Genomic DNA, 27,790 nt, shown 5'->3' on the forward strand with positions numbered 1-27,790 from the left:
ACGGCATCATCTTTTGAAAAATACGACATAGTGTAAGAATATTCGAAGTAATTTTAGTCAACTTTTCATATAAATAATAAAGTCCAATAAATGCAATTGTATTAATTCAGCTATCTGATTGAAATTTTCACATCCATAAAGAAAATCACGCTTGTTTGATAACATTCGTAGCAATTGTTCTTTTTTTTTTGTTGTAAATCACAAAATTACCCGTAACTTTATCGCTATTGCTATAATTCATTTTAATGCGAACATGTGCCGCTAATTTTGGGCGTTTAGGGAAAGGGTGAAAAGAATCGGTTGTATTCCACAGAGAGACGCATTTATTGAAGTTAAAAGGGTTCGACTTAGAACACCATAATATGATACATTTTAATCAAATCATTTAATACAGAACAAAAACTGCATTTCTTGTTACAATTTGTTACATAAACGATCACTCTGTATATTAATATACCAACCGCCGAATAAATACAATAATAAAAAAGAAAATAAAAAATTCATTTACAACAACTTGCATTAAAATATCACAATAATACGACAGTAGAATTAAAGACTGACTAGATATCGGTTTCGAAGGACGTGTTTACATTATTTAAACAGTAAGGGTTGCTAATTATGGTGTCCGAGGTCATTCTTCTTTCTGTCCTGTAAAAAATAAACAATTTCACAATCAAATAACAATACAGTGGGTAATCGATAGAACAAAGAAAGATCGTCGAGTTGATGTTTATTATAATGCATGCTACAATCGCCATTATATCGTATAACAATTGGCGTTGCGCTTCTATAAAAATCGATAATCTTTTGACACTTTTCGATTTTTAAATTTAAATCGTTCTTTGTCTCGTCAATTTAGTATTAGTAATAATGATAATAGCGATGTGCTGGCACGTGCTAATATGCTAGTAATTTTGACGTATGTTTTATGTAGAAGACACAGTCCATTGTATTGAAAGTTTATGAATTTTTATATCGTAAAGAAATAAGGCTTAAATGTTTATTTAAATGGACACCTGATTCCGCACGATTACACCCGCGAAATATATGAATTTATAATATTTAGCTCACGTGAATCATGATACATATTATGAGGTTAGTAAAACAGGTACTATTCAAGGAACTTCAAGTAGGTACTATTGGAAAAATCCTTTCCTATTATCGATATGCGATCTCCTTCTCGAAGGACAAATTTGCATTTGTTTATTGAAAAATTCGAGTTTTTAAAATACCCAAGCAGTTAAGATAATTCTTAACTATAATGATATTTCGAAAGCAATACATCAAAAAAAGTCCTATAAAAAGAAGTCACTTCTTTGCTCGTTACGGTTAATGATGAGGATACTGTCGATAGAGAAGGATAGAAATGAAGAGGTACTAGAAAGAATAGGAGAACAGAGGACTCTATGGAAGTCAATAAGAAATAGACGAGAAAGGTTAGTAGGACACCTTCTCAGGCATGAAGGTTTAGTCTGAGACATATTAGAGGCAGAAACAGAAGTTAGGAGGGGTAGAGGTAGACTTAGATTAGATTACAGTTCGTAAATAGTTATGGATGTGGGTTGTTTTAGTTTTAGGGAAATGCGAAGATTAGCTCAGGATAGGAAAGACTTGGAGGTACGTGTCCAACCAGTCTTAGTACTGACGACTTTATGATGATGATAATCTAGTTAAATAGTGAAGTTTCTCTCTATTGCATTGATTGTATTTGATTTTTTTTAATATTATTTCCAAAATTACATGCAAAAACATAAGTTTTGTTGTTATGTTGTCGCATTTTTGTTTAGTTCTAGCTAGCGATGATATAGCACGCTCAACTCGAATTCGTAATTCTAACTACAATACGATATTTTTAACTACGTGACACTTTCTAATGTATTGTTTACATTTCTCAAGTCGTCGGTCCTTAATCTTGAAATTCTATAAAAATAGCAAGTTCCTATTTGAGCGTCAGCTTCTGTTTGTAATCCCCCTACTTTCGATTGTCAAAGTCCTTTTTGTCGGCAAAGGTATCGGATTCAAAATATCGTCCATTCAACAATTTGGACAACTTTAAACATATCAATTTAACGTTCCAAATGGCCAGCTCCCTCCGTCCTATTCGTAGGGGATGAATTTCGTTCGGGGGGACGTTGTCAAACGAACTGGTCTATGTTTTCTCCTTAAAAAAAGTGCCATTTCCCATTGTCTACGTGTCACTACTTAGAGACATATACAGTAGCGCTGCAAAGGGAGTCGTTTACAAAAGGTCAGAGCGATTTTACCTGGAACTCCGTTGACAAGGGCTAAATATGCCTTTTGAAAAATATACAACTATTCCTTTCGGAATAACATCAGTGGAATTTGAAACAGGAACATTTTGACTCGAAGTAATGGTGAACGTACTAAAATTGAACATAAACATCATAAAAACGTCGGTCCGAAAGAACTGTGAAATATAGAATCAAAGAACATCTTTTCGTTTGTTTCGTTTTTCGAGATTATATCTAAAACTACAAATTGGATGTACAAAATTTATAGATTCCTTAATAAAGGTTTTAGAGTATATGTTATCACGTAAAACAACCATAAAAAATGAGGAAAATTCAGATGAAAATGGAACTTATTTCAATCAAGTATACTGCTAAAATAAATAAGGAAAATAAAACGAACAAAAAATATAAACACAATTATTTAATGGATTTCCTACAAAATAATAATACACATAGGTACAACGTTTCGATCAAATATACAAAGTAACATCGTGAACTAATAGACGATTAAAAAATAATAATAAAATTATTAATATATAAGTAATAACAGAAAGCACGAATGACAGGAAAAATTAATTTTATTTACAAAGTGTGTTCAAAATACTTGTGTATTAGATAATTTGGAGGTAAAAATGTTTCGACTCTACTGGCTGTTACAAGAGACACATATTACGTATATTTCTGTAGTGATTATAAGCAAATGTGTCCTCTTTTTCAACGGAAGGGTCCTATTTAATTTGCATGTACCCCGGGTGCATTTAGTTGCGCTTTTTTAAACGACAAAGGCTTGACAGTGTGAACGTCACTATCAACATATATTAACTTGTAAACAGATGTCTCAAATTACACAGCCCTTCTTTGGATTATTTATTAACATGTTAAATTGTTTCAGTCTCTTTTCTTTCTTCTATTGAGTACCCAAATATTATGTGAAAATCTACCTATCTAATCCAATAATAATCAAAAAGAAACTTAAAATTTCAAAGATTTTGTCATGTTAGATGAATTACAAATACGGGTTGAAATCCTTTGAATTTTATCTTTAAATCCTCAGAACAAAACTGAAACAATCTAATCAATGCCTCAATGCCTGATGTAAGGGTTGAAAAGATACGTAAACATTCGGGTGCTAGTTCACGTAATCCAGCCCGTGCCTTCACTGAAATCTACGGGATTTAGTCCACAATCAAAGGGAACATGCTGAGGTCGGAAAGAGGTCCATTCTTCCCCTGACGACACGCGTTTTATTCAAACAGTCTACTACTAAAGAAATATTTTGAAATAGACTACTGAAGCACAGAATTCTTTTGTACTATTTCGTTTTAATTAAATCATAAATATTTTTTATAAGTGTGTCAAGATTTTTTGGTTAATGCTGCAAATCATATTGAAAACACAGAAAATGCAATAGCCACAAAAGGTCCATGAACTGGAGGATGTATTTTCGAACTCGTTTTCATCTAATTTGAAACAAATTACATAATAAATTTCCAATTCGACTTTACAAAATTGATGTCACCGTCTTTTATTTTTTCTATGTTTTCGAAAAATCGTTACCGATTAAGCTTCGCAATTGCACAAAAAAACTGGGATTGGCGAAAGCACAAAAATAATTATTATGCTACGGTGGCGTAAGTGGCAGTCCTACTTGTAAAGGTAAGCCGTGTCTTGGGGGACCGTGGCATCTGGAGGACACGGGACCTCCATGGTGACCATGGTGATGGCCCGTACCGTGAAGATTGTTGGCCATTCTCAACTGAAACAAAAGAAATCATTTTATAGAAGAAAAAGAAAAGACAATCGTAAAGATAACTTGGCACAACATACATTGGACAAAATGGTCAATCTTTGAAAGTAAGAATTAAAGAGCATGCTTTAGAAATAGACTTATCGTTGGTTATACTTGTCGTCATTTGATAAAACCTTAAATAAAAAATGTTCCATTTAATAACATTAACACTGTTCTTAGCCATTTACTATCTACTTTTTACTTATTTTGCCAAATTTGTGAGATTGAATCTCCCCATATCCTACACTACCAGACTATCATCAGATACAAATTAATGCAGAATTGAAATATTTTAAATGCAACAGTAGTTAATCTTTAAAATAAGTTACTATCATCGAATGTTAGTTTATTTTAAATAAATTTACCGGACACCTCTCTCACAAAATATCGATTTGGAATTACCAGAACCGAATCTGTTTGTGTCCCATTGAAGAGGGAAAACAATTAAAGATTTACCAAGTGTTAGAAGAAATTGCTAGCCCATCATTATAGTTACAAAAGAGACAAGATAAGTTTCTTCTACTCAAAACTTGACACTTTGTGAGAAAGTTTTCATGTTCCGTCGAAGACAGAAGTGCCGTCCGAAACTATCCATTACAAATCAAGTGTTTCTATTATTCTGAAACTAGTGAAAGGTCGAAAACTGTTTCTTTTTTCGAATATAATAATAGATCGGGGCCTGCATTCAGGTAGAACAGTTCCGGCTCCTAATTTTCATGTTACACGCTTCATATAGCTTCAAACGTTGCCTTTTAGACGATGCCATCATTATCATCGTCATCATCCCGTCTTTTTCTCCCGGAGAGAGGAGAATGAGAATGAGAAGATTCTTAAATGCACTTATGCGACAAATACTACGAGCCGGTGTAATCTCTAATCCCATTTGTATTAAAAACGTGCTTAGTTGATACCCTCGTCCGTCGGAACTTTGAACAATTTATTCTTTTTTTTTTGTACATTCTCCTCCTTCCGACTGTGACTACTGTTTATTTCAATGGAGGACATGAAGACACAGTGGAGCTGCTCGGGGAGGGTTCATTATATGCGCTCATCCATGGCATAAACTGTTTTTTACTGCCGGCGTCTTTCAAGGATTATGAGGATTGTCGCAACAGAGTTATGTAAACAAACAGGGGTGGGTTTGCGTTTATGTATTATTCAACGAAGTTTGACATCTTACTTTTATTAGACAGTATTTGTTAGTAGTAAATATAGGTTATAGAAATGCACTGACTGTTAATAATTTGATTCTTTATTATTTTGGAATATTCCGTAATTTTCGAGGTCTCTTCGCTATATTGTTTCGAAGATGGGTGACCAAATGATTGGCGTACATGTATTCGAAAAAGTTATGTTTTAAAGGAAAATATGGCCTTAGGAAGTGTAAAACTTATGGGAGAGGGAAATTTTATTATAATCTTTCACATAAGTTCAGTAATAATTATAAGCCTTCAATAAAAGAACGATTAATTTCGAAAAAATTCGAAAAATATTGTTAAAGGTCTGGAGAGCGCGGCGTTGTACGGGTGAGAAACATGGACGGAGGGCGCGGCGGAAAGGAAAAGGTTAGAAGCGATTGAAATGTAGTGTTGGAGGCGAATGATAAGGATACGGTGGATAGAGACGGTTATTAGTGATGAGGTATTAGAAAGAATAGGAGAACAGAGGACTCTAAGGAAGTCAATAAGAAATAGGCGAGATAGGTTGGTAGGACACGTTCTCAGGCATGAAGGGCTACTCAGAGGCAGAAACATAAGTTAAAAGGAGTAGAGGTAGACCTAGATTCAATTACTAGTAGCAAATAATTAAGGATGTGGGATGTTCTAATTTTAGGGAAATGCGAAGATTAGCCCAGAATAAGAAAGAGTAATTTGCAATAAATGTATTGTTTTAGTAAGATTGTCAAACTGAGTCTTGGGCCGCTACCGCAACCATTAACGTTTTCTGTCGTCTAGTGTTTGTAATTTGTTATTTCAACAACAACCAAACAAAAAAAATAAAAAACGAACGCCGACCTTTCAATTGGAAAATGTTCTCCCGTGGTCCTTTCTCCTATCGATCAGCGTGCTGACAATGATGCTGTCAATAATCAGTTGCGCGTAATAGTAGTAGTAGTATTTGATATGCACAGAGAGCAGAGCACTTTTGTCGTATTTTTTCTTTATTGTCTAGTTCGAAACAGGCGAGTGATCATTAACGAGCGTCGAGGGTGGCAAGCGTCGGGGGCGCGACCCTTCCAAATTAAAGGGCACCCTCGCATAAGCAATTTCAGACGCTACCGGCCTTTGAGCCAATCATTCTTGCACAACGGGATCGCCCCCGGGACTCCCCTATACACGTCCCGTTTCTAAACTCTACATTCTACAATACTTATTCCTTCCTGTAGAGATATAAGCACCTACATACATTTTTTCGTAACTAGTTCTTGAATTATGTTAATAAAAAGCAATTATTATCATTTTTTTAAAGGATTTGAATCCACCAATAGGTTTACACCCTGTTTTCTTAGCCTACCGTACATCAATTATAAAATAAATGCAGAAATATTAGTAATCCGTCCATATTCAAATCTACTGTAATCACTTTTTTCCTGATTTAGGTTTGAAATACCGTAGATAGAGAAGGTTACAAATATAGAGGTATTAGAAAGAATAGTCAATAAGAAATAGGCGAGATAGGTTGGTAGGACATCTTCTCAATCATGAAGGTCTAGTCAGAGACAAATTAGAGCCAGAAACGGCAGTTAGGAGGGGTAGTGATAGACCTAGATTGGATTACTGTTCGCAAATAGTTATAAGAATGTGGGTTGTTCTAGTTTTAGACAAATGCGAAGATTAGCGCAGGATAGGAAAGAGTGGAAGTACGTGTCCAACCAGTCATAGGACTGACGACCTTATGACGATGATGATGAGGTTTGAAATCCAAGAAAAGGGGTAGTTTTTAATATTGCTTAATTCTCATAAACCAAGCATATATTCATCTGATATAACCATCAAAGAGAAATAAGGAAATCAACTAAATATTTATGTTTCCGTCTGTCACTTGAATATCTAAGAATAATTCTGCATTAAACGTTTTTGAAACACCTACCCTCTTGCATCCCCCTTCACATTAATAGAATCCGTTTATTGTACCTAACGATTCCGGATTTTGAAATGAACATGTCAACAAATGTGTTGCTGATTCTCATCGCATTCAAAAATCATAAATTTTCATCCCCTAAATGTCCAAATATTACATCCAATAGCCTACATGCTGCCTCCTCTCGGATAGATCGTAATAGAATGCTCGAAATAGCGGACGTTTCAATCCCAACTACCCCTTAATAAATCATCTGTCTATGTATATTCTCTAAACACACACACACATATATATATAGATTGTAGTATTATTGGAGATATTTGCAGCAATCCTGCATCCTGTTTGGGGCAAACAAAAACACAATAGTACACGCACTTACCGGTGCTTCCACCGGTCAGTTTTTGGAGCACAATGAACGTCAGATACGAGTCAGATCGGCAGCCCCATTATGTTTATTGGCAGCCTGACTTGGCATTGTTGTACTTTTCAAAAGCAAGGAAGTTAAGTACCAGTTATCATGTTGTAAACGATAATTTTATTTATTAGGTCTCTTCGGAGAACAGACCTTTGCGAGCCTGTTCTATTTGGAACATTCGTTTTGGATTTTCAACCATATTAGACACCAAAGAATGCGACCGTTTATAAAATGGCATTTAAAAATTCCAATGGTCTGATATTCTTTCGAGTATAGCATCAATTTTTAATTTTCTTGTCGAAAAAGTAATTACAAAATATCAGTAAAGACATTCGTATAATCTGGCGTGCAGTGTGCTCGATCTCTTACACTAGGGGTGGTTTAGCAACCCTTCTGATCGTAAACGGGGGATCATAATAGCATTCCAAAGGGTCGATCCAATAGTATAATTTAATTGAAATCAAAATATATCTCTAAATGCAATAAACAACCCCGTCGATTTAAATTAAACTTCTTAGCAAGATGTTTTCCCTTTGTTCTCTTGTTTTTTTTACCCTTTTCAATATCTAATTCACTCCAGTAGGTATTACTTACACAGCTCCAGCGTTTTAATTTGTTATAAACAATATGGATACTGACAATTGTTTTCTGAAAAGTACAAAGTGTTCTTGAAATCTACAATTTTCAAAACGTCTATCTTGGCCCACATATCCACTACTTATTTGAGGTTATAGTAGGTGCCCTTTTATACAACTGTATTTGTAATAGTTGCAGAAAATTGCGCCGTCCTTTTTTTAATATCAAAAGCACACACGGGAAGATTTGACTGCGGGGGGCGCTGTCGTGCTCCCTCTCGCGCTGCTGCGAGCTCATTCAACAAGAGTAACCCCCACGGGGCGACATATTGACATTTGAAAAGGTGCCGAAGTGAAAAATCAAAAAGGGGACTCCATATTTATGTTTATGATGCACCCAACGGCGATTCAAGTTTGTTACAATATTTTTGTCGGCTGTTAGCACGTCTAATTCGTACATAGAACGAGCTACTATCCCCAACCATTGTTGTAGTGGATAAGGACGTCAGAAATCCTAAAATCCCTTACAACAGAAACTTAAAGATTTGTATGAAGGAAACGTGATGTTTGCTATTTTATATTTACAATAGTTTCATTGTGATTTACGAGCAGATAAATCTTATTAAAGATCTGTTTATCTAAAATATTATTCACTTTCCTACGATATATTCGATGTTATTGTTAAGGTGGCTCCGAAACTGCAGCCTCATACTGGAGTAACAATTTCGCCTAGATACACGTACCTTTCATTTGATGTCATTCATACGTGATAAGAAAATTCATGTATGAGCTGTGTGGCCAGTCGTCTTGTAATCTTTTTTTGTGAACGCAGAGTCTCAACTCGACCACTTCTTCCAAATTGATAGTAATAAACGTTGGAAGTCAAAAATGGACATCATTTTTTTTTTAATTATTCGTCTTATCTATTTTCAATGTATTTTATCCACCGCCTAATCTCCTGATGATGTGTCTCTCTGAATCCTGAACGTCGACGTGTTTCAAAGTGTCAGTGCGTGAAATAGCTGTTAGCAAAACAAATACATATGGAAACGCATTAAGCCGGTTCCAGATCATCCCCTACGTGTACAATGGACGATTTGCCCTTAAGCGTCAGGTTTATTGTAATAAAATCTGTTTATTCACCAGGTTCACTCCCACGCAGATTTCCTAGGCCCTTTCTTCGGCCCTACGTTACTAATCCTCTTTTTCTCAGCTATCGTCAACACAATAAATACACCTGCTAATGAATATAATCTGTCCACGTACTATATCTAACTATACAACAACTATTCCACAAGAAAAATTATAAACGAACACATATATTTATTTTTTTAACCACAAGGGCTTTTTGTGAACTGTTAAATACTTGATAATTAGAAGAAAAGAAGCCCAGATATAGCAAGGTCCTGTTAATTGATACCAACAATTCTACATTCTCTTTAATATTGATTATGTGTTACCTACCTCAAGTTCCTGTTCGGTAGCTGTCCGATGATCCTGTTGATTATGAGTTGGTCTATATCCTGCTGCAGCCCTCTGTTTGTCCTCGAATTCTCGAAGTCTTTGGTTATACCTTTCGATTTGTTCCCTCAACAAAGCGTCCTCTGTAGCAGCTCGTTCTTCGCAATATTCCAGACAGCCCACCCCGTCAAGCCGTTCCAAGTCGATCCACCCCCGCCATCGAACACACACCCCATTCATTATAAACGAAGATTTTAGATGGACCTGAAAAAACAGATGAAAAGCTTGATAAAAAACAACGAATAAATAAAGCATTGCTGGTAAAAAAAAACAAAATATTGAAAACATTATTGACATAGAAAGAAAAAAAAAAGAGTGTCGAAACAAGAAAAACAATCAAGGAAATTGTTTCAAAAAACCAAAAAGCAATCAAAAACATTTAATCGATAGAAAGCACATTCGAATGCAACTTTAGCGTACATTATATACTTTTTGTCGTCATTTATAAATAAATTCCTGTACTAATGTAGTAATTGCAATATTTTTTGTTGTTAGTGAAGGCATTATATTAATGGTGTTATGTAGTTCGGGTTCTCTTTAAACAAATATTTAACATGTAGCTTACCGTGGACCGTTTTAGACAAAGCATGATAAATGGTCGAACGTTCGTTATATGAATGGCCATAATCTGAACCATTTATTTCGAAGTAGGCCACGTCAAAAATGACCCCACGGTTAATGAGAACAAGATATACCCTTTTAATGATTTCCGGCAGGCGTGCAGGGGTAGTTTTGTTATAGACAAAGGATCGGTCCTAATTTTATGCGTTAACAAGGTGACACATGTCGGAACAATGGTTTAAACGGGTTCTTTGAAGATGATTTTTTCTTATTTTTTTAAAGCAGAAATTTATTACTGTAACCGACATCGACTTACACGGTTTATTCTAGACGACCCCTAACCCGAATTATTTATCTGGTCTCGTTTAATAGCTTTTGTTTTTATATTAGATTAAGGAAAGGGTTCACGCAATAAAAAATTTGGTTTCTTTAGATGCGGGACTCAAAAATGCAAAGTAATCGTGTAATGCGAGGATCTGATGGATGACAATTCCTTTTATAATCATGTTATACCAAGTATTTAAAGGGTTGAAAGTTGTCAGTCATCATGACGTTCTTATTCCTTTTTATTTAATTATACCACCTAATCACGTTAAATAAATCATTTAATTTATGTTCAATCAGTATATAGACATAATACCCTAATAATAAAACAAAAGAAATCAATAATATATAAATTGTTTAATTATCAGCAAGTGTAATTGTATTTTCCTAATTGTATATTTCTCTGAATTAAATCTTAATACAATTAGAGCGGTTAAGATTAAAAATGTAAACCGTATTTTCCTACAGTAACGTATTTCCCGGTAACTGCACATAATAGTTGTGGATTTTTTTCCAGTTAAATTATTTATTAATAATAATATATAGAGTTTATTTTTATACACACTTTGCAGACGTACAAATTAAATTCAAGGTTTGAACAAGGTCGCTGTTTTATATCCATACTAGTGTCTTATAAAATGCAATCGTTGAAACATATAAACAGTAACGTCAATTGTTTAAAAAAACTATTAAAAATAAGACAAAGTACTCAATAGAAAGAGAGCGATTAGTTATTGTTTGCTGATGAATTGCACAAATGAAGTTTAAGTTACTTTTTTAGAGGTAGAAGTTGAAACAAAAACGGTTTTATTTCAATTCTTCTGTTTTTAATTGTTGCTTGCTCTATTTACGAATTAATTAAAATTCAGCGTGGAGAATAAATCAACAAATTAGATTTATTACATAAAGTTTCTTGGTAGTTTACTAAGTAATAGATACCTACCTATATTCGTATAAACAATAATAAAATTTGCACTATAATAAGAGTCAAACTTAATGCATTATTCATTAAAGCGAAAAGGTACGGTCAGGGTATTTTTGCAAATAAAACCCAAGATTATTATTTACATAAGAAATGATCTCAAGACAATAAAACTATAGCGAAAAATCCATAGGAAATAAACGACGAAACTCATTTCGGGTTTTTCATCTGTACAAGTGTTTTGAGAAAGACCATTATTGCGTATGATGCAAAATTTAAAAAGACAAAAACTGTGTCTTGTTCGAACGGTATGAAATTGGAGATTACTTTGCATTCATGTCGTTTTTGTTGACAAGGCTGTTCGGTGAACTCTCATAATAAGAATTAACTTTCACTATAATATATCTGCTGATCGGTATGTTAAACTAAATTCTAGGTGTCTTTTGTATGTAACTAAACCAGGTTTTTGTGTGCGATTTAATTCGTGAAAACACATTTTTTTATAGTTATTAGGTGTGAAGCATACAGTCATATTGTACTGCTTATGTTGCCTTCTTCATTTTGAGAACCAACACTTGAATGCTATCTTGGTTCTGACTCTACTCCTTCAGTAAATCCTTCCAAATTGTTCTTTCGGACGCCAAAAAACTATTACGTATTACATATTACGAGTTTAACTATCCCAAGAAAATCTGTCATCGTGAAACATTCTGTAGAAAATTAGTTTTTCCAAAAATCTAGAGATGATGTTATTTGGAATAGGATTCTCGAGTTTTAAGACAACAGATAAATAGATCTGGTATGCAAGGGAAGAAAAAGTTGGGAAAGAGCGAATATAAAGATAGGAGACGAAAAATTAGAAGAAGTGACTGATTTTAGGAATCTAGGAAGTCAGATAAGTCAGGACGGAAGGAGTAGTAGGGATATAAAGCAGAGGATAGAGCAGGGTCGTGTCGCCTTCAATAAAAAGAAGTCACATCTATGCTTGCGAACGGTTGTTAAAGGTGTATGTTTGGAGCGCGGCGCTGTAAGGGTGCGAAACACGGACACTGGGCGCGGCGGAAAAGAAAAGGTTAGAAGCGTTCGAAATGTGGTGTTACAGGCGAATGATAAGGATACCGTGGATAGAGAAGGTTAGAAATGAAGAGGTATTAGAAAGAATAGGAGAACAGGACTCTATGGAAGTCAATAAAAAATAGGCGAGATAGGTTAGTAGGACACCTTCTCAAGCATGAAGATCTAATAAAATAATTCGAACTGGTCTGTATTCTGTCGAAAATGCCAGACGCGGATCGCGATTTCGATCTTTTTGGATCTCATCAGCGCGTCGCAGGCAGCTCCGACAGAACACAGACCAACCTTTACCTGCTGTCTGGCAGTTTCGACAGAATACAGACCATTTCGAATTATTTTGTTAGTTTAAGAAATGTTTGAAGAAATGTTATAAAGTTGAATTGAACAAAGGAACAAAGAAATTTGAAATGTAATGAGAGTAAATAATAAACTAGATCAAACGGCAAAGTTTTTGAATAAAAGTAATTTTAAAAATATAGATAATTATTAGCACTAAGCAACACCCATTNTTTCGATCTTTTTGGATCTCATCAGCGCGTCGCAGGCAGCTCCGACAGAACACAGACCAACCTTTACCTGCTGTCTTAACAGCGCGTTTTAGAAAATACCACAAATGGCATGGTAAATGCCATCTGTAGTACGACCTACATTTTAGGATTACGTATGCTCCAACAAGGTCCATTTAAAAATATGGATATCTACTTGCTGAAACGAATCCCGGCGTAGCTCACCATGAAGATCTAGTCAGAGGCATATTAAAGGCAGAAACAGGAGTTAGAAGGGGTAGAGGTAGAACTAGGTTAGATTACTGTTCGCAAATAGTTAAGGATGTGGGTTGTCATAGTTTTAGGGAAATGCGAAGATTAGCTCAGGATAGGAAAGAGTGGAGGTACGTGTCCAACTAGTCTTAGGACTGACGACCTTATGACGATGATGAAATAAACAGATACACATGAAAGCTATAATCAAATCAGTATTCATTTGTTTTGATGAGTTTGATATCTTGTACAATATAATAAGTTAGTAATACTGTTACCTACTGCTACTTAATAAGTCTGCTAAAATTGAATAAAAACTAAAAGCGTAGTGGGCATGGCGGTGTCCGTGGGGGGCATTCGAAATAATTTTGTTCCCCCTGAAACCCTTTTCGTTACTGCAGAGCATTTTATATGTGTACGCGAGTGCGTATAGAAAAGGCGTGCGAAAATTATTTCACTATCGGAACTTTTTTCTTTCGGAACATCTGGTCCAGGGCAGGGGTTAGAGCCTTCGGGCCCCAACAAACCCCGCGGGGGTCATTTACACAGCTTTGTCTCGTGCTGTTAGCACTGTTAACGCCTCTAATAAAGTTATTGTTGCTGTTAATTTCAATTTTATTTGTTACTAACAATGTAATGGACAATAGAAATCGCAATCAATGGAATTATAAAATGAATTAAAGCCCTAAAAAGGTCTGACTTTAAAAACGTTATCCATTCTTTGAAATTATGACAGTATCTAGACAACAGCGCTCTTGTTACAGAAAGTCCAAATGTTGAACGTTTCATATTTTCGATCGTCTACCACTTTGCACTATGTAGCATGAATTAGGCTCATGGATAGTTGGAAAAATGACTTTTAAAACTGATTTTTCAAAAGGTCTAGCTACTTAGCCTGCGTTCTCATTTGTAACCCTGTAAAACTGAGTAACAATAGATGTGTCGGACAGCTCAGAGATGGGCCGGACTGATGCTAAATAAAAGGGGGAATTGTACAACAACCGGGCCTATTATTTTATTATAATGCAAAAGTTTCAAACTTCTTTGAATACATTTAGGCGTGTCACTAAATAAATCAGATCGTGCGTTAGTTACTTAGCTGACCAATGACCAAATGGTCTTTCGTAAGGGCAGGGCACCGTTGCCCCTCAACCCTAATAACAGATACCTACAGCTGTAGGCAAATTTAATTTTTTTTGAGTTAGGATTAATAGGGAATGTACTCGTAGTAGGGATTATTATTTAAATAACATAAAATGGGATAACCTTACGTTCAATTATAACGACAACATCGGTTATAACGACAACTTTGATGTAACGTCTGGTAACAGCGACGCTCGGTTATTACGTCAAAACATCGCCGATCTTTAGGACTTAAGTTGACGTTATAACCAATTTCTAGTATATTTTGCTGCTTAAAATGAACAGTAAGTTGTGTTCTAATTTGAAATTTTCAAAAAAGAATAAAAAATTGTAACATGAAACTAAACGTGAAGGATATTTTGTGAAAGGGAGTTGCGACTGTAAAATTTAATGTGTTTTAAAAAAACAATAGAACTACGATACGTCCGCGTGCATGTAAAATAATTTTCAAAGACGTTTCGACTTTTAATGGCCGGTTTATGGGCCTTAAAATACAAAAACTGGACGTAAATTAAGGAGGCGGACGCAAATTGTTACACGGTGCCACAGTTTGTGACAAATGTTACTTTGTGAACGACCATACGAATTCGAAGTCGTGTTGAATAAGTAATTAACTGTCATCAGGACCATTACCATTTCATCCTTTCGGAATTTTATTGCCCTTTTCTCTTCTTTGACACTGCCGCAGTTTGTATTATGTTATTTTTTTAACTTGAAATTTTTGGCTAGAAGACACCAACACACTTAAAAGAGTCACTTTGTCATAGTTGCAGAATTAAATTCTCTTCAGTTGATATAACAAATTCAGTCAAAAACAAAATGATGTAAAAAATATTGTAAAATAGTAAAAGTATTCTTCCTTGGTGCCAAATTTCAAGATTGTAGGGCAACGGACAGGTTTCTACAAGTTTTGATATGTGATTGTGAGTAATTAAATCGGACAATTTGACCAAATACATATTTGAAATAATTTTAAGTAGACTTTGAACTTTTTACAGACCAGTACGACTCAATAATGTTGATGCTCGTTTCAATTCTTTGTAGCGGTTTTACTTAACAGAGTCCACATTAATAAAAAGATAGAAAGAAGTACTTCAAACTGAGGGTGTGTCTCCACTCCTTCCTATCCTGAGCTAATCTTCGCATTTCCCTAAAACTATGACAGTCCACATCCTTAACTATTTGCGAACAGTAATCTAATCTAGGTCTACCTCTACCCATCCTAACTTCCGTTTCTGCCTCTAATATGTCTCTGACTAGACCTTCATGCCTGAAAAGGTGTCCTACCAACCTATGTTGCCTTTTTCTTATTGACTTCCATAGAGTCCTCTGTTCTCCTATTCCTTCTAATACCTCTTCATTTCTAACCTTCTCTATCCACGGTATCCTCATCATTTGCCTGTAACACCACATTTTGAACGCTTCTAACCTTTTCTATTCCGCCGCGCCCACTGTCCATGTCTCGCACCCGTACAAATTTCTAAATTAACCGTTCGTAAGCTTAGATGTGACCTTTTTATTGAAGGCGACTTGACCCTGCCCTATCCTCTGCTTTATATCCCTACTACTCCTTCTGTCATGACTTATCTGACTTCCTAGATACCTAAAATCGTCCACTTCTTCGTCTCCTATCTTTATATTCCCTGTTTCCCTACTTTTTCTTTCGTTGCATACCAGTATTTTTGTTTTACTTTTATTTATTTTCATACAATATTGTTTTGTCAATACCGCTTCCATTTTATTTAAAACTATCTCTAATTCCTCCTTGCTAGATGCTAATACTGCAATATCATCTGCAAATCTAAGCATACTAATCTTTTGCCCCTGTACAACTATCCCTACAGTTGTACTGTCTTTGATGATGTTGATCGCGTCTTCGATATATATATTAAAAATAGATGTAAAGATAAAAGATAGAAAACTGAAATTTAGACAGTAGTCTGGATGTTATGTGATTCCAGCTGATCGTGCATTTATGACGGTAGGAATTTAGGAAAGATTTTCTGGACAGATTTTCGTCATTTCTGTTGAAACGTAACCCTAACTACTACCCATCAATGAAGTACCATTCGTTAAAAAAGCAAACAAACCAAGCAGTAAACTTGCACGCCTGGGTAGCAGGAAATAATAAACTTCGCTAATAGTAGATCAGTGTTGATGTAAAACGCTGACAACACTAAACTCCTTAAACAAACAATTGACAAGATAACCACCGATTATTTACAAAATGCTAACTTTTAATGGCCCGTCCCGTTAGTATTACGGGGCTAATAAAGACCTACATAAACCCGATCCCGGGAGTTATTTATAAAGACACAGGCATGGCAGGCTCACAATAAACGTAGGTTTTATTGCATGTTCATGACGAAGTTTCTTTGAAGAACCGCTCTATATTATAGGCGCCTTTGAACTGCAGTTAATTTTTCAGAAGGAAAAATTCCACTGTAAATTTTAGTATATTCAAGGAGAACGCGTACGTAGACAGATGTTTCCGGATGGAGAACAAAAATCACTCTAATGCCAAGTCCTTCGGGAAGGACTATTGCAGAAATAGGACGTTTATATGAAAGAATTTTTCCAGTAGCTATTGAAATAAGAAATTCATGATTGAAATAAAAAAGAATAAGGTTTTTTAGTGAAAAATATTGAAATTATATCAAAATGAGTGTAATATTCCAATTTGTCAGAATTGAGTACTATACGTATGTGTTTAAACTTAAAGGAAAAGTTTGGTCAATTTTAAGGTCACCTCTGCAAAAAAAACATGTCATGGATTGGGAAACGTCTCAGTGAACCACTATTAATTAAGAACATCCCCTCTATTCATTTCTGCAATAATTTTAGGTTACCAATGAGTGAAATTGAACTTGGGCTTCAAACTTTAATGTTTTACTAAACTATAACGAAGACTCTACACTGGGGCGAAGAAGACCAGAAGATATAAAGATCAAAATGTTGACTATAAAGGAAAACCTCACCTCTTTACCATTTTTGCAAAAAAAAATTCTGGAAAAACGCGGAAAATTTAACTAAGTCGTCTAAAAAAATATTGTACTCTTGACTGCCGCTTGGATAAGTCGGGAATAATCCTGCAAATTATTATTTTCCATTGAACAACCATCACAATTTCATCATCTTCTTGATAACTACAGTGAGGAAATCCCAAGAAATTCCATTTTACTAAATTAAAATTCACAACACTCTTACTTCTTAACACAAGCTTTTATGGGTCAATTAATAGTTCGTAATTTAGGTATGGCAAATTGTACAATGTTGTTAGGATGAATCCTTTGGTGCATAGTTAATCAATTTCGCTCCTGACCAGACCTCTCGCTACCCTATCAATTTACTGATATTAAAATCAGATACCCGATTCACGCATTACACCATGAGTATTGGGTGTCCGTGTTGGTAAGCAACACCCCGGATTTTGAGACGATATATACCCACCTATATACGTAATATATATTATGTATCTTTAACGTATAAAGTTCCGCATAAGGATAGTTGAAATGGTCGCCCAAGCGGAAGTAACGCAACTCGATGGGTTAGTTTGCTTATTGCACCCAGTGTTCGTTACAAAACAGACCACCCGGTTGTTCCTTTCGGCCAAACATGCGACGAATGGTCGAAAATAGTACCGTATGATTCTGGGACAAGGAAGAAATCGTAGAAACAAAATGTCAGTTTTTGCGCTCATTTGTTTTCCTTTTTTTTCCAAACGAATGTGATACATATTTCTTTATATCTTCAAACAATTTAAGAGAAAACTTCTACATTATATCTCCTCCTTTTCCTAGTTTAATTATAACAATTCCTCATAGATATGTGCATGATGATAGGGGTATCGTTCATCCCCAACACGTACACAATTCGCATAAGTGAAATGACAAGAGCGTTAACATTAACAACCGATGTTCAGTGCGCCTGCTGCGATCCAAGTGGTGGGATGATAAATGATACAGAGATTAAAAGAGAGCATCCGTTTCGCTTAGATTAAGGGAGCACCCAGGTGATGCACCCCTTTGACAAAGAGTTAATTTGACAGTACCAAAAAAAGAAACTCATACATCACGAAAATTATCTCACTCTTTTCCATTTTATGGTAGTAGAAAAGTTTAATGTGATTAGTTACGAATCATATAATGGATTAGTCTTCGAAGGTGGAACCCATTTACAAATTAATTTTTTGTTTTATTCTTTGTTTTACATAGCATTATATAGTTGTTACAATAAAAATTCCTGAGATTAATTCACCAATAACTGATGTAGAGTATAATGAAGCCGTATGGGTATCACATAATTTTTTACACTTCATTTCGGTATTATCAACTGGTCGTTGGCATGAAATTCGATCCAGTTGATAGGCACCCATGTATTTACCGCGACAGAAATTATATCTCCACGAAAGCACGTCATGTCCCTGATTTGTGGTTACCTTTTTAGATTACTTTTCAATGGTTTTCCGCTTCCTTTGGTTTCTGTAATCGTATAAGTGAAAATAAAAAATTTTTGATCGCAGAGTAACAATGGCAATAGCACTTGTACCCGCAGAGTAATAAGGATTCGATTTATTGACAGGGAAATTATTTTGTCGCGTATTTTATTTTTGCTGTACATTTTTAAAAGGAAAAGAGAACTATTTCGAATAATAAGAATAAGGACCCTTGAGTTTTAGAAGAAGGATCCTTTGAAAGTCTTGTTGGCTCGTGCGACCCCCGTTGTTTATTTTTCACATCTGTCGAAAATATCTCGCCAAATAAGCGACTAGATCTTCCCAAATGACCCATGAAAGAAACGAAATGAAGACAGATCGCTCTATTATATCTGTTAACAGTTTACTTACATACATACATACGTATGCTTTCTCTGTAGCAAACAACATTAGCACCATGTGTGGTAGACGAAAGATTTAAACTTAAAAAAATAACTTTGAAACACAGAATAAAAATTAGATAGTTAAATAAATTGAGTGTACAGAGTGCTTTAAGAAAATCAATATTATTGATTTATAAGGGAAAGTATAGGGTTGTTCGGAAAGTCATTTCGTTTTTTCCCGACAGAGGATTTAATTGTATTCTTTTGCACCCAACTTCACATTTAAGCCGTATAATTTTTATATACTTTGAGAGCTCATATAGCAAGACTTGTGTGTGAAAAATTCCAATTAATTCTACGCAGTAGTTTTTGGTTGGTGCCCTTTTAAATATGAAGAGCGATAAGCAGCATTTTCGACATATCTTACTGTTTTACTACGGAAAGGGTAAAAATGCTGTTCAAGCCAGAAAGATATTGACTGATGTGTATGGAGAAGGTGTGTTGACAGTACGCCAGTGCCAGAACGGCAATTTTAATGTCGAAGATGCACCACGTTCGGGAAGGCCGGTTGAAGCTGATAAAGACGCGATAAAGGCATTAGTTTTTTTTGAGCTTTTACCGGATAACACTACGATTAATTCGGAAGTCTACTGTCATCAGCTGGACAAACTGAATGATGCACTTCAACAGAAAAGGTCAGAACTAATCAACAGGAAAGGTGTAGTGTTTCACCAAGACAACGCGAGACCTCACACAAGTTTGGTCACTCGCCAAAAGCTTTTACAGCTTGAATGGGATAGAATGCTACACCCACCATATTCTCCAGACCTGGCACCATCGGACTATTATTTGTTCCGGTCACTCCAAAATGTTTTAGACGGTAAAACCTTCACCTCAAATGAGGAGGTCAAAAACCTCCTCGATCAGTTTTTTGCTAGCAAAGACCAAAAATTTTATGAGCGTGGAATTATGCTACTACCAGAAAGATGGCAAAAGGTGTTGGACCAGAACGGTCAATATATAATTGAATAAAGTATTTGTTTATTATACGAAAACTGTCTTTCATTTCCACAGAAAAAAACGAAATGACTTTCCGAACAACCCTTATGTTCCAGTGTATGGGACAGTTTTGGTGGCGGCGCCGGGGAAAATCAAATTTACAAGATGTGGGAAATAATTTGGAAACTTTTTCACTATTTGACCTTGTTTACATTAGAAATGAGTAAAAATCGTCGGTTTTCAAAACGATCGCTCGACGCCGGTCCTAGAAAATATCTCACGCCAAGGCGCAACAAAAGGCGTCACATCGTGAGTCGCGTGTCCTTCGGAAACAAACGAATTATTATTCAGACAAACGAACGAACGAATGAATAAATGAATGAATGGACCGTTCGCGTAGGTAATATGTAGATATTTAAAAGACTGTGTTTTTAATTGACGGGAAAATAGACGCAAACGACGGGCCCGCGCTAACTAGCACACGCCAGGCATTTATAAAAGAAGAGAGAGACTTGAAAACAAACAGACGCCAGGCCGCCTTTTGTTTTCTAATGACATAATAGGTGTTTTTGTTTTTTGTCCGCGCGTATACAGGCGTCGTGTCGCGTTAGAGCAATGAGCTTCACGTTCTTTCGCAGTGGGCCTTGCGGGGGTGACAATTCACGAGATCAGGGGTGGCGTACGTGCCGTTAATTAGTGTATGTTAAACAACGGAAAATAAAAAACAAATAATAATTATTGAACGTATAGCTAGATCTACTTTGTACATGTTAGTTATTTTGCAATCCAAAAAACTGAATCATAATGATTAAATAAAGCAGACTAAAATTTAATTATAAAATAAAGGGCGTCTGTGTGTGAGTTAATAAGTGGTCCAGGTTGGCCGTATTGCGATGACAAAAAACGAAATCGATTTTTCTCTTTATCTAGTGCGCTGTGTACAACGTCAGTGATGCATGATTTTATTAAGCTTTCGTAGTTCCGTAATCAATTTGAAACGGTGGTTTTCTATGTTTTCGCCTGATCGATTCCTTCTTAAATCTATAAGCACCTAGCCCTGATATACTTTTCGAGAAAATTGATTTTAATCGATAACCAATCATGCTTGATGCAACAGGCCGTTGTATTACTATCTACCGTATTATTTCAACAGATTGTTAACTATATTGTCGCATGATTTGATACGACTTAATTGGCTTATTCAATATTATAATTCGCCATTGTGAAATATGCATTATTGGCAAATATTTAGCATGAAATTTTAATAATAGTTTAATCGAATCATTGCTCGGTATTTTATGAAACAATGTTAGTTTATTCATCTGTTTAATCATGGACGAAACGAAAGAAATATCACATCAATTTCGGTGTATTTGAAACAATTGGGAAAAAATAGGCGGGTCTAAATGTCTACATTCGTACGCATCGTAGGTTGCATATGCACATTAAAATACATATTCATTATAAAAATTAATAGTGCAATGTATTTCGATTGCTAAAGTGTCGTCCTTCGTTAGAGACTAAACTAACAATAAGATTAATAAAAGTTAAATGACGTGGTAAAAAATCATTAAACTGGTACAAAAACGGCGCTCGTCAATGAATCCTTAAAACATTCTAAAATGAAATATATGCCTTTAAAGAAAAGTTTCAAATCTTTCTTTAAAGGGAGAGCGTGAAAATTGCGCCTTTAACAGAAACTTAATTCTGTCTTCATTCTCTCTCTCAAAACTTCCGTCTCTAAAACGAAGTGCTAATCTCTCATCCGCTTTTCCCAACACGGGTCCGAGCGAAAGCCATGTCTCAAGAACAATACAACTCCGAGTGATTTACGTTTGCCTTAAAAATAAATTAGTTCGTTCTAGAAAGCCTCGTTCTACAACTGGCGACAAAAGGGCTGTCCCGAGTCATAAATTAAAATCGCCTACTTCTTAAAAGCACTCCCTTCCCTTCATAAGCTTCTTTTTGTTTTCGTCGTCGCTTTTAGTTGGTACCTACACTAATAATCAGTTTTTTCAATGAGTGAAAGAATATCTAATCAATTGTAGTAAAAATCCACCACACCGTTTAACTTAAACTGTAATTTTGTATACACATGCAACCATGTATACACCCGAATGTCGACCCATCCACTTTTTTTCCAAATTGTTTGTTAGTGTGCTTAACATACGTCAAGTCGCTGCCTTTTGATTAAAGGTTCTGATTAAACGTTAAACCCCAGATATCGAAAGGCATAATTGGATCATTTAATTGAACGTTTTAGTAGTCGACCAACTCCAAACATATTATTTTGTGAAAGGAGTTTGCAAACGAAAACTGTTTCGTTTCTGGCAAATATTTTTTAAATCCCTTGATGAAGTCGAGTAAAACTTTCAAAAAAAAACCTAAAGAAGATGTGCAATGCGTCGTTGGACAATGAGGAACTATGAGGTGTTTTTTAAACTCGTTATTGCCCGATTTGTTTTCGAAATTCTTCTTCCTTAAAACTTATATACTTAATAGGAACAAAAACAAGAGAAATAATAATAATTGTTATTGCGTGAGGAAAAAAAACACGCGAAGACCATATGTCCAGCCCATGATGGTCCGTCGGATGGTCCTTTAAGGTTTTATGGGCGCGTGCCTTTTGTACCTATTTAATTGGTTAGGTAAATTACCGTGTCCATTGAAACTGTTTACCTCCGAGCAATAACATGCTATACTTAATTTTATACCTTTAGGTAGACAACATTTAATTGCCTTAAATCTTCTAGAAAACGTACCCTTCCGGTTTGTTAAGGTAATTACCCTAATAGGGCGGAAATGGTTTGTCGTAAATACACCCCAACGCTTGGCTTTAACGCCCAAACACAAAAAATGAAAACTACCATTTAATTTTCCCTTCAAAAAATATTCAAATAATTCAAAAATATGTATATTTACTTTATTTGAAATAGGAATCCTAATACATGATATCACATGATTTTACGTTTGTATTTATTTATAATTTTATCGAAAAGCTGTTAAAGCTATTTCAATAGTGCATAAATACAATTAATCATACTACAAAATTACAAAAGAATATATTTTTATCTATTCCTGTTCTTGGTTTTGTTCATTTCCTAAGTTGTTCTCAAAATTCCCATTGTCCCATTATACATAATTCTTTGATATTTAAATTAATAAACAATTAAAAGCTTTACGTATGTAGGTAAATATTTTATAACGATTTTGTTGTTTTTTTATTTCGAAAAGCAGATTTTAGTTTTAATCTTTCATAAAGTATTTAACTAAAAAGCAAGCAATAAAAGGATGATGTATGTATTAGAAGACATCATGGCGGAGGACGACGCTCAAACCGACGCCCAATAGCGTCGCGGCGCTTTTATTGATCGTATAAACGCCATTTTGAAATAACATTGAATGCATGCGCAAAAATTAGACTACCAAAAGCCTGTCTATCGAATCTCTACAAATACAAAGAACCAGCAGGATAATAATAATGCTACTAAGAGCTTATGTTAAAATAAAATCCTTTAAACAGGACAATTCATTTTTCTTTCACTGCTTTACTTTGTACTTTTTTATTTATCTGAAAGGTACTTGGTTACGTTGGTAAATTTAATAGCAAAACGTCCGAATTTCATGGTAAATTTGCTGTGTCTTTCTCTCTATCTCTTTCAACAAGCTATTCAGTATTGTATATATGTATACCTAAATCTAAATAGATATAATGTTGTCAGTAAGCATTACGGTAATCTTTTGAAATAATCGTGTCTGTTACAAGCAACAAAACGAGCAATTTGAGAAACTTCAGGCACCTGGTGCCTTGTGTACCAACAATTTCACGGTGAAAACTTCACGAGATTTGGGTGGACGCAATCACAATTAGGCAAGCCTGTCATTAGGCAAGAGGGCAGTTTAGATACGCTTAGTATTATGTTGGACCTAAATAATCGGGAATTATAATAAATCAACTGGGAAAAAGACCCAAGTTTTACAATCTATCATTTCTACTTTGTTACCACTCTATTTGGAGATTGAATACCTACTTCGTACTATCTTTTTTTTTTTTTGAAATAGAGACCAGAAGTTTTTCAAACTAAGCGGTATTTTTCGTAAGTGCCTTCCAAGTCAATGAATGCAAGAATGAAATAATTTAATATTTAACGTTTAATTCAATCACGATTATTTGAGTTTTCGTAAAGATCGTAGTCTGTCTAAATGAAAATAATTCATCTATGCTTTCTGAAATAATATTGAATGTAAAAGTAAAATCATTATAAATCATATAAAATTGATTTTCCTGCCAAATCCTGAATAATTATGATCAGTGTAGAAAATGGACATACACAGTTTGAATGATCTTAAAAATATATGCTGGACTTTTTCTATGTTGCACTTGATGCTTCTTTAAGCTTTAGAATTGACCAATTCGGCATGCTTGTTAAAACAAAAAGATTACTCAAAAATTATTCCTAGATCAAATATCTCAGTTATTCTAGTAACAAAGAATTATCAATATTATATTATATTATCTGAATTACTATTTTTTGAAGTAAACAACTTCAAATTTTCGGCCAAGATTAGAAAGGTGTGAGTGGTCAATAGTATCAAAAGCTTTGGCGAAATCATAATATCAAACCATCAAGCACATCAGAATGACAATGAATCTAATTTAACAACATCAAGAGGGATATAGTTATCACCTAAATTTAATTTTAGGCTATTTAAGCAACTAGGATCAAAATGTTCTAGCGAAAAGATCTACAATATCTGCCCCAAATTGCTTTACAACTTTAACAATATCTTTACCTACCTTTCCTTGTTCTTTGTCGAAGTCGCATTCTTTATTTTGCATGTAACTGTTGCTGGGAGGTGCAAAAACTAATTGTAAATTTGTGCCGGTTGCAACAAACGCTATTTCGGTATGTCCTTCCCGACAGGCGTTTAAAAATCGTCCTTGCCTCTCCTCCTGCGGCCTGTCTCTATAACCCGTGTAGCGGACCTGAAACAAAAAACAAATCTATTTTCTAACAAATACTTTTTTATCTATATATCAAAAGCTACTTGAGTTCGTAAAGTTGACGCTTGTGGGACAATTTTGTAAAGAATTCAATTCTTCACAAAAAGATTGTAATTAGGTACAACTACTTCAGACTAAATTCAGCAAAGTTAATAAAGCTAACGTTTCGCTAGCACGAATGGCGAGCTTCTTCAGACCAAACTCAGCAAAGTTAATAAAGCTAACGTTTCTCTAGCACGAATGGCGAGCTTCTTCAGACCAAACTCAGCAAAGTTAATAAAGCTAACGTTTCTCTAGCACGAATGGCGAGCTTCTTCAGACCAAACTCAGCAAAGTTAATAAAGTTAACGTTTTGCTAGCACGAATGGCGAGCTTCTTCAGACCAAACTCACCAAAGTTAATAAAGCTAACGTTTCGCTAGCACGAAAGGCGAGCTTCTTCAGACCAAATTCAACAAAGTTAATAAACCTAACGTTTCGCTAGAACGAGGGGCGAGCTTCTTCAGAGGTCCACAATCCAGCATCGGAGATGGAAGAACCTCCGAAGAAACCGACGATGACCTTTAGATCCAAAGCAAAAAGCATCTGTCCAGAAAAACACGCCTGTATTATAGCAAATTCGTCTTTTATTTTCTCTTATTTAGTATTAGTTCACCCAGTATAGTTTAAAACGAAAGCAAATACAAATACAACTTCAACATGCATCGCCAGTATCAATACGTAATTGTCCCGTAAAAATGCAATTAGGTATTCAAGTCAGTATTTGTTCGCGAGCAATAATTACAATGTCGATTCGTTTTGTGGGAAATCTGATGAGCTAAAAGGAATTCCGAGAATTGAGACTAACCAGCTTTTTGCGACGATGATGACTAACACCGGACATAACAAGTGCATTCTTTTTTACCGTCAGCACGACTCGTAATAACAAAATCAGATGTACGATATCTACATCCAACACTTTTTTTTTAATAAATAAGCAATAGAAGATGCAATATAAAACGGTTTTATTGTTTCTGTGTGCGATATTTGTGAAAGTTTTAAATTGATATCTACAATAAAGACCAATAAACAAATTTCTACGCCTAATACAATTTATTTTGATTGCTTCACTGAATTTCCATTACTAATTCAATTGATGAACCAAATTAATTAAAGATCAAAAAGAAAACTTCGGAAAGATGTTTTTAGTGATACGTACTTTGGTTTTTCTGTGAAATAGGTATAAAATTATTTTTACACAAACTATTATTTTACACACAATTAAATTAATTTATTTTATAATTAGATACTACACTAACTTTCTATATATTAAATTTTTAATTAATAAACGTAATTTATGATAAAAATTGCCCATGGCAATTGGTAGGTGGCTTTTTGAGAAATACAAAATTATTTATGAAAATGTACCTACATGATAACTACCATTAAGTAAACATACATATTTTGTTTTTGTTAAGACAAGTATATTATAAAGTAAAAATAGATATGAATGAGATGGTATAATTTTCTTTGAAATATGAAACAAAGAAACTTATGCCTATTAGATAATAAATTTGTTTAATATTATACTTGATTGTACAAAATGCCCTATCAAATTAGAGAAAAAATTTACTGATTTTTTGAAATATTTAAAAAAATATGAAAAGTTTTCCCAAGTTTACCTCGCTTTCTCTGCTAAGTCTCCTAAAGAGTTCGTCCGACTCAAATTTGGCTTTTTGATCAGGTACGACCCTGGGCATTTTGAAAATGAACCGGGGTTTCGGTTGTTCGTAAATACCGATGGAATCGAACGGTAACATCCCTGCAAGTGCCGACGTGGGATCGTTCATTGAATGCATAACACTGTAAGTTCAGTTTTCCACCGCTTTTTCGGAATTTTCTTCTCTTTCGCGGAACTATCGCAGACGCGTTAATTTTCACACCGCAACTGTCTCAATCCGCTTGTTTCGCACAGTGTATACAAAGCGATACTGATCACTGAAGTTGGATGCTGAAACATTTTTGAAAGACTCATTCAGTAAAAGAAGGGGGCCCCCTTGGTGCAGCCCTGCAAAAGGCGGAGCCTTTATTTAGAACGAACCAATGGAACATTCACTGGAGCTTTTCAGCTTAACATCCTGTCCTATGCCGAAGTCTGTTTGGTCTTTGGGCGGCATAAGTATCAGATTATCCTTGTTATCCTATTATTTTTGGCATCTGCCTGTGAAGAGTGCAGATGGCTTTCAGGAACTTTAAATTTTTTATTAAGGGACCCTTGGGAATGCTTTTTCGGAAAAACGATTTCGGTTATAGTTTTTGGCTTAAAAAGCTCCTTGAGCATTTAAAATGCGACGTTATAATCCTTCTGGTGGAACTTTCACCGGATTTTCCCGTTTTCTTATAAGTTTTCACTGTGCAGAGTTGATGAAGCATATTTTAATAAACAAAATTACAAACACAAGTATAAATATACGAAGAAGTCATCATCAAAATTACAACGACACTAATTGTAAGTTCAGTGCGGCGATTACAGCTTTAAATACATATATCTACTTTTTAGAATTCCTAAGTATAA

The 27,790-nt window shown here is 34.9% G+C and overlaps 2 protein-coding genes across 5 annotated transcripts in view; one reads left to right on the forward strand and one right to left on the reverse strand.

Moving 5' to 3' along the window:
• LOC108738090 (alpha-methylacyl-CoA racemase) overlaps positions 1 to 27,790 on the forward strand; it is a 47,185-nt gene that overhangs the window by 8,180 nt on the left and 11,215 nt on the right. The gene's annotated exons all lie outside the window — the stretch shown is intronic.
• On the reverse strand, positions 339 to 27,774 carry LOC108738111 (protein big brother). Of its 2 annotated transcripts, XM_018471354.1 has the most exons (5): positions 26,898 to 27,774; positions 25,031 to 25,219; positions 9,577 to 9,837; positions 3,901 to 4,008; positions 339 to 648 (listed from the first exon to the last, which is right to left on the reverse strand). In XM_018471354.1, exons 1-5 carry the CDS (start codon positions 27,072 to 27,074, stop codon positions 613 to 615), a joined length of 771 nt encoding a protein of 256 aa, XP_018326856.1. In that variant the 5' UTR covers positions 27,075 to 27,774; the 3' UTR covers positions 339 to 612. The 2 variants fall into 2 exon arrangements, with proteins under 2 accessions (XP_018326856.1, XP_018326857.1); XM_018471355.1 differs by lacking the exon at positions 339 to 648 and having other exon boundaries at positions 2,656 to 4,008; positions 26,898 to 27,766.

Source organism: Agrilus planipennis, unplaced genomic scaffold (assembly GCF_000699045.2).
Source record: "Agrilus planipennis isolate EAB-ADULT unplaced genomic scaffold, Apla_2.0 scaffold128, whole genome shotgun sequence".
Lineage (NCBI taxonomy): Eukaryota > Metazoa > Arthropoda > Insecta > Coleoptera > Buprestidae > Agrilus > Agrilus planipennis.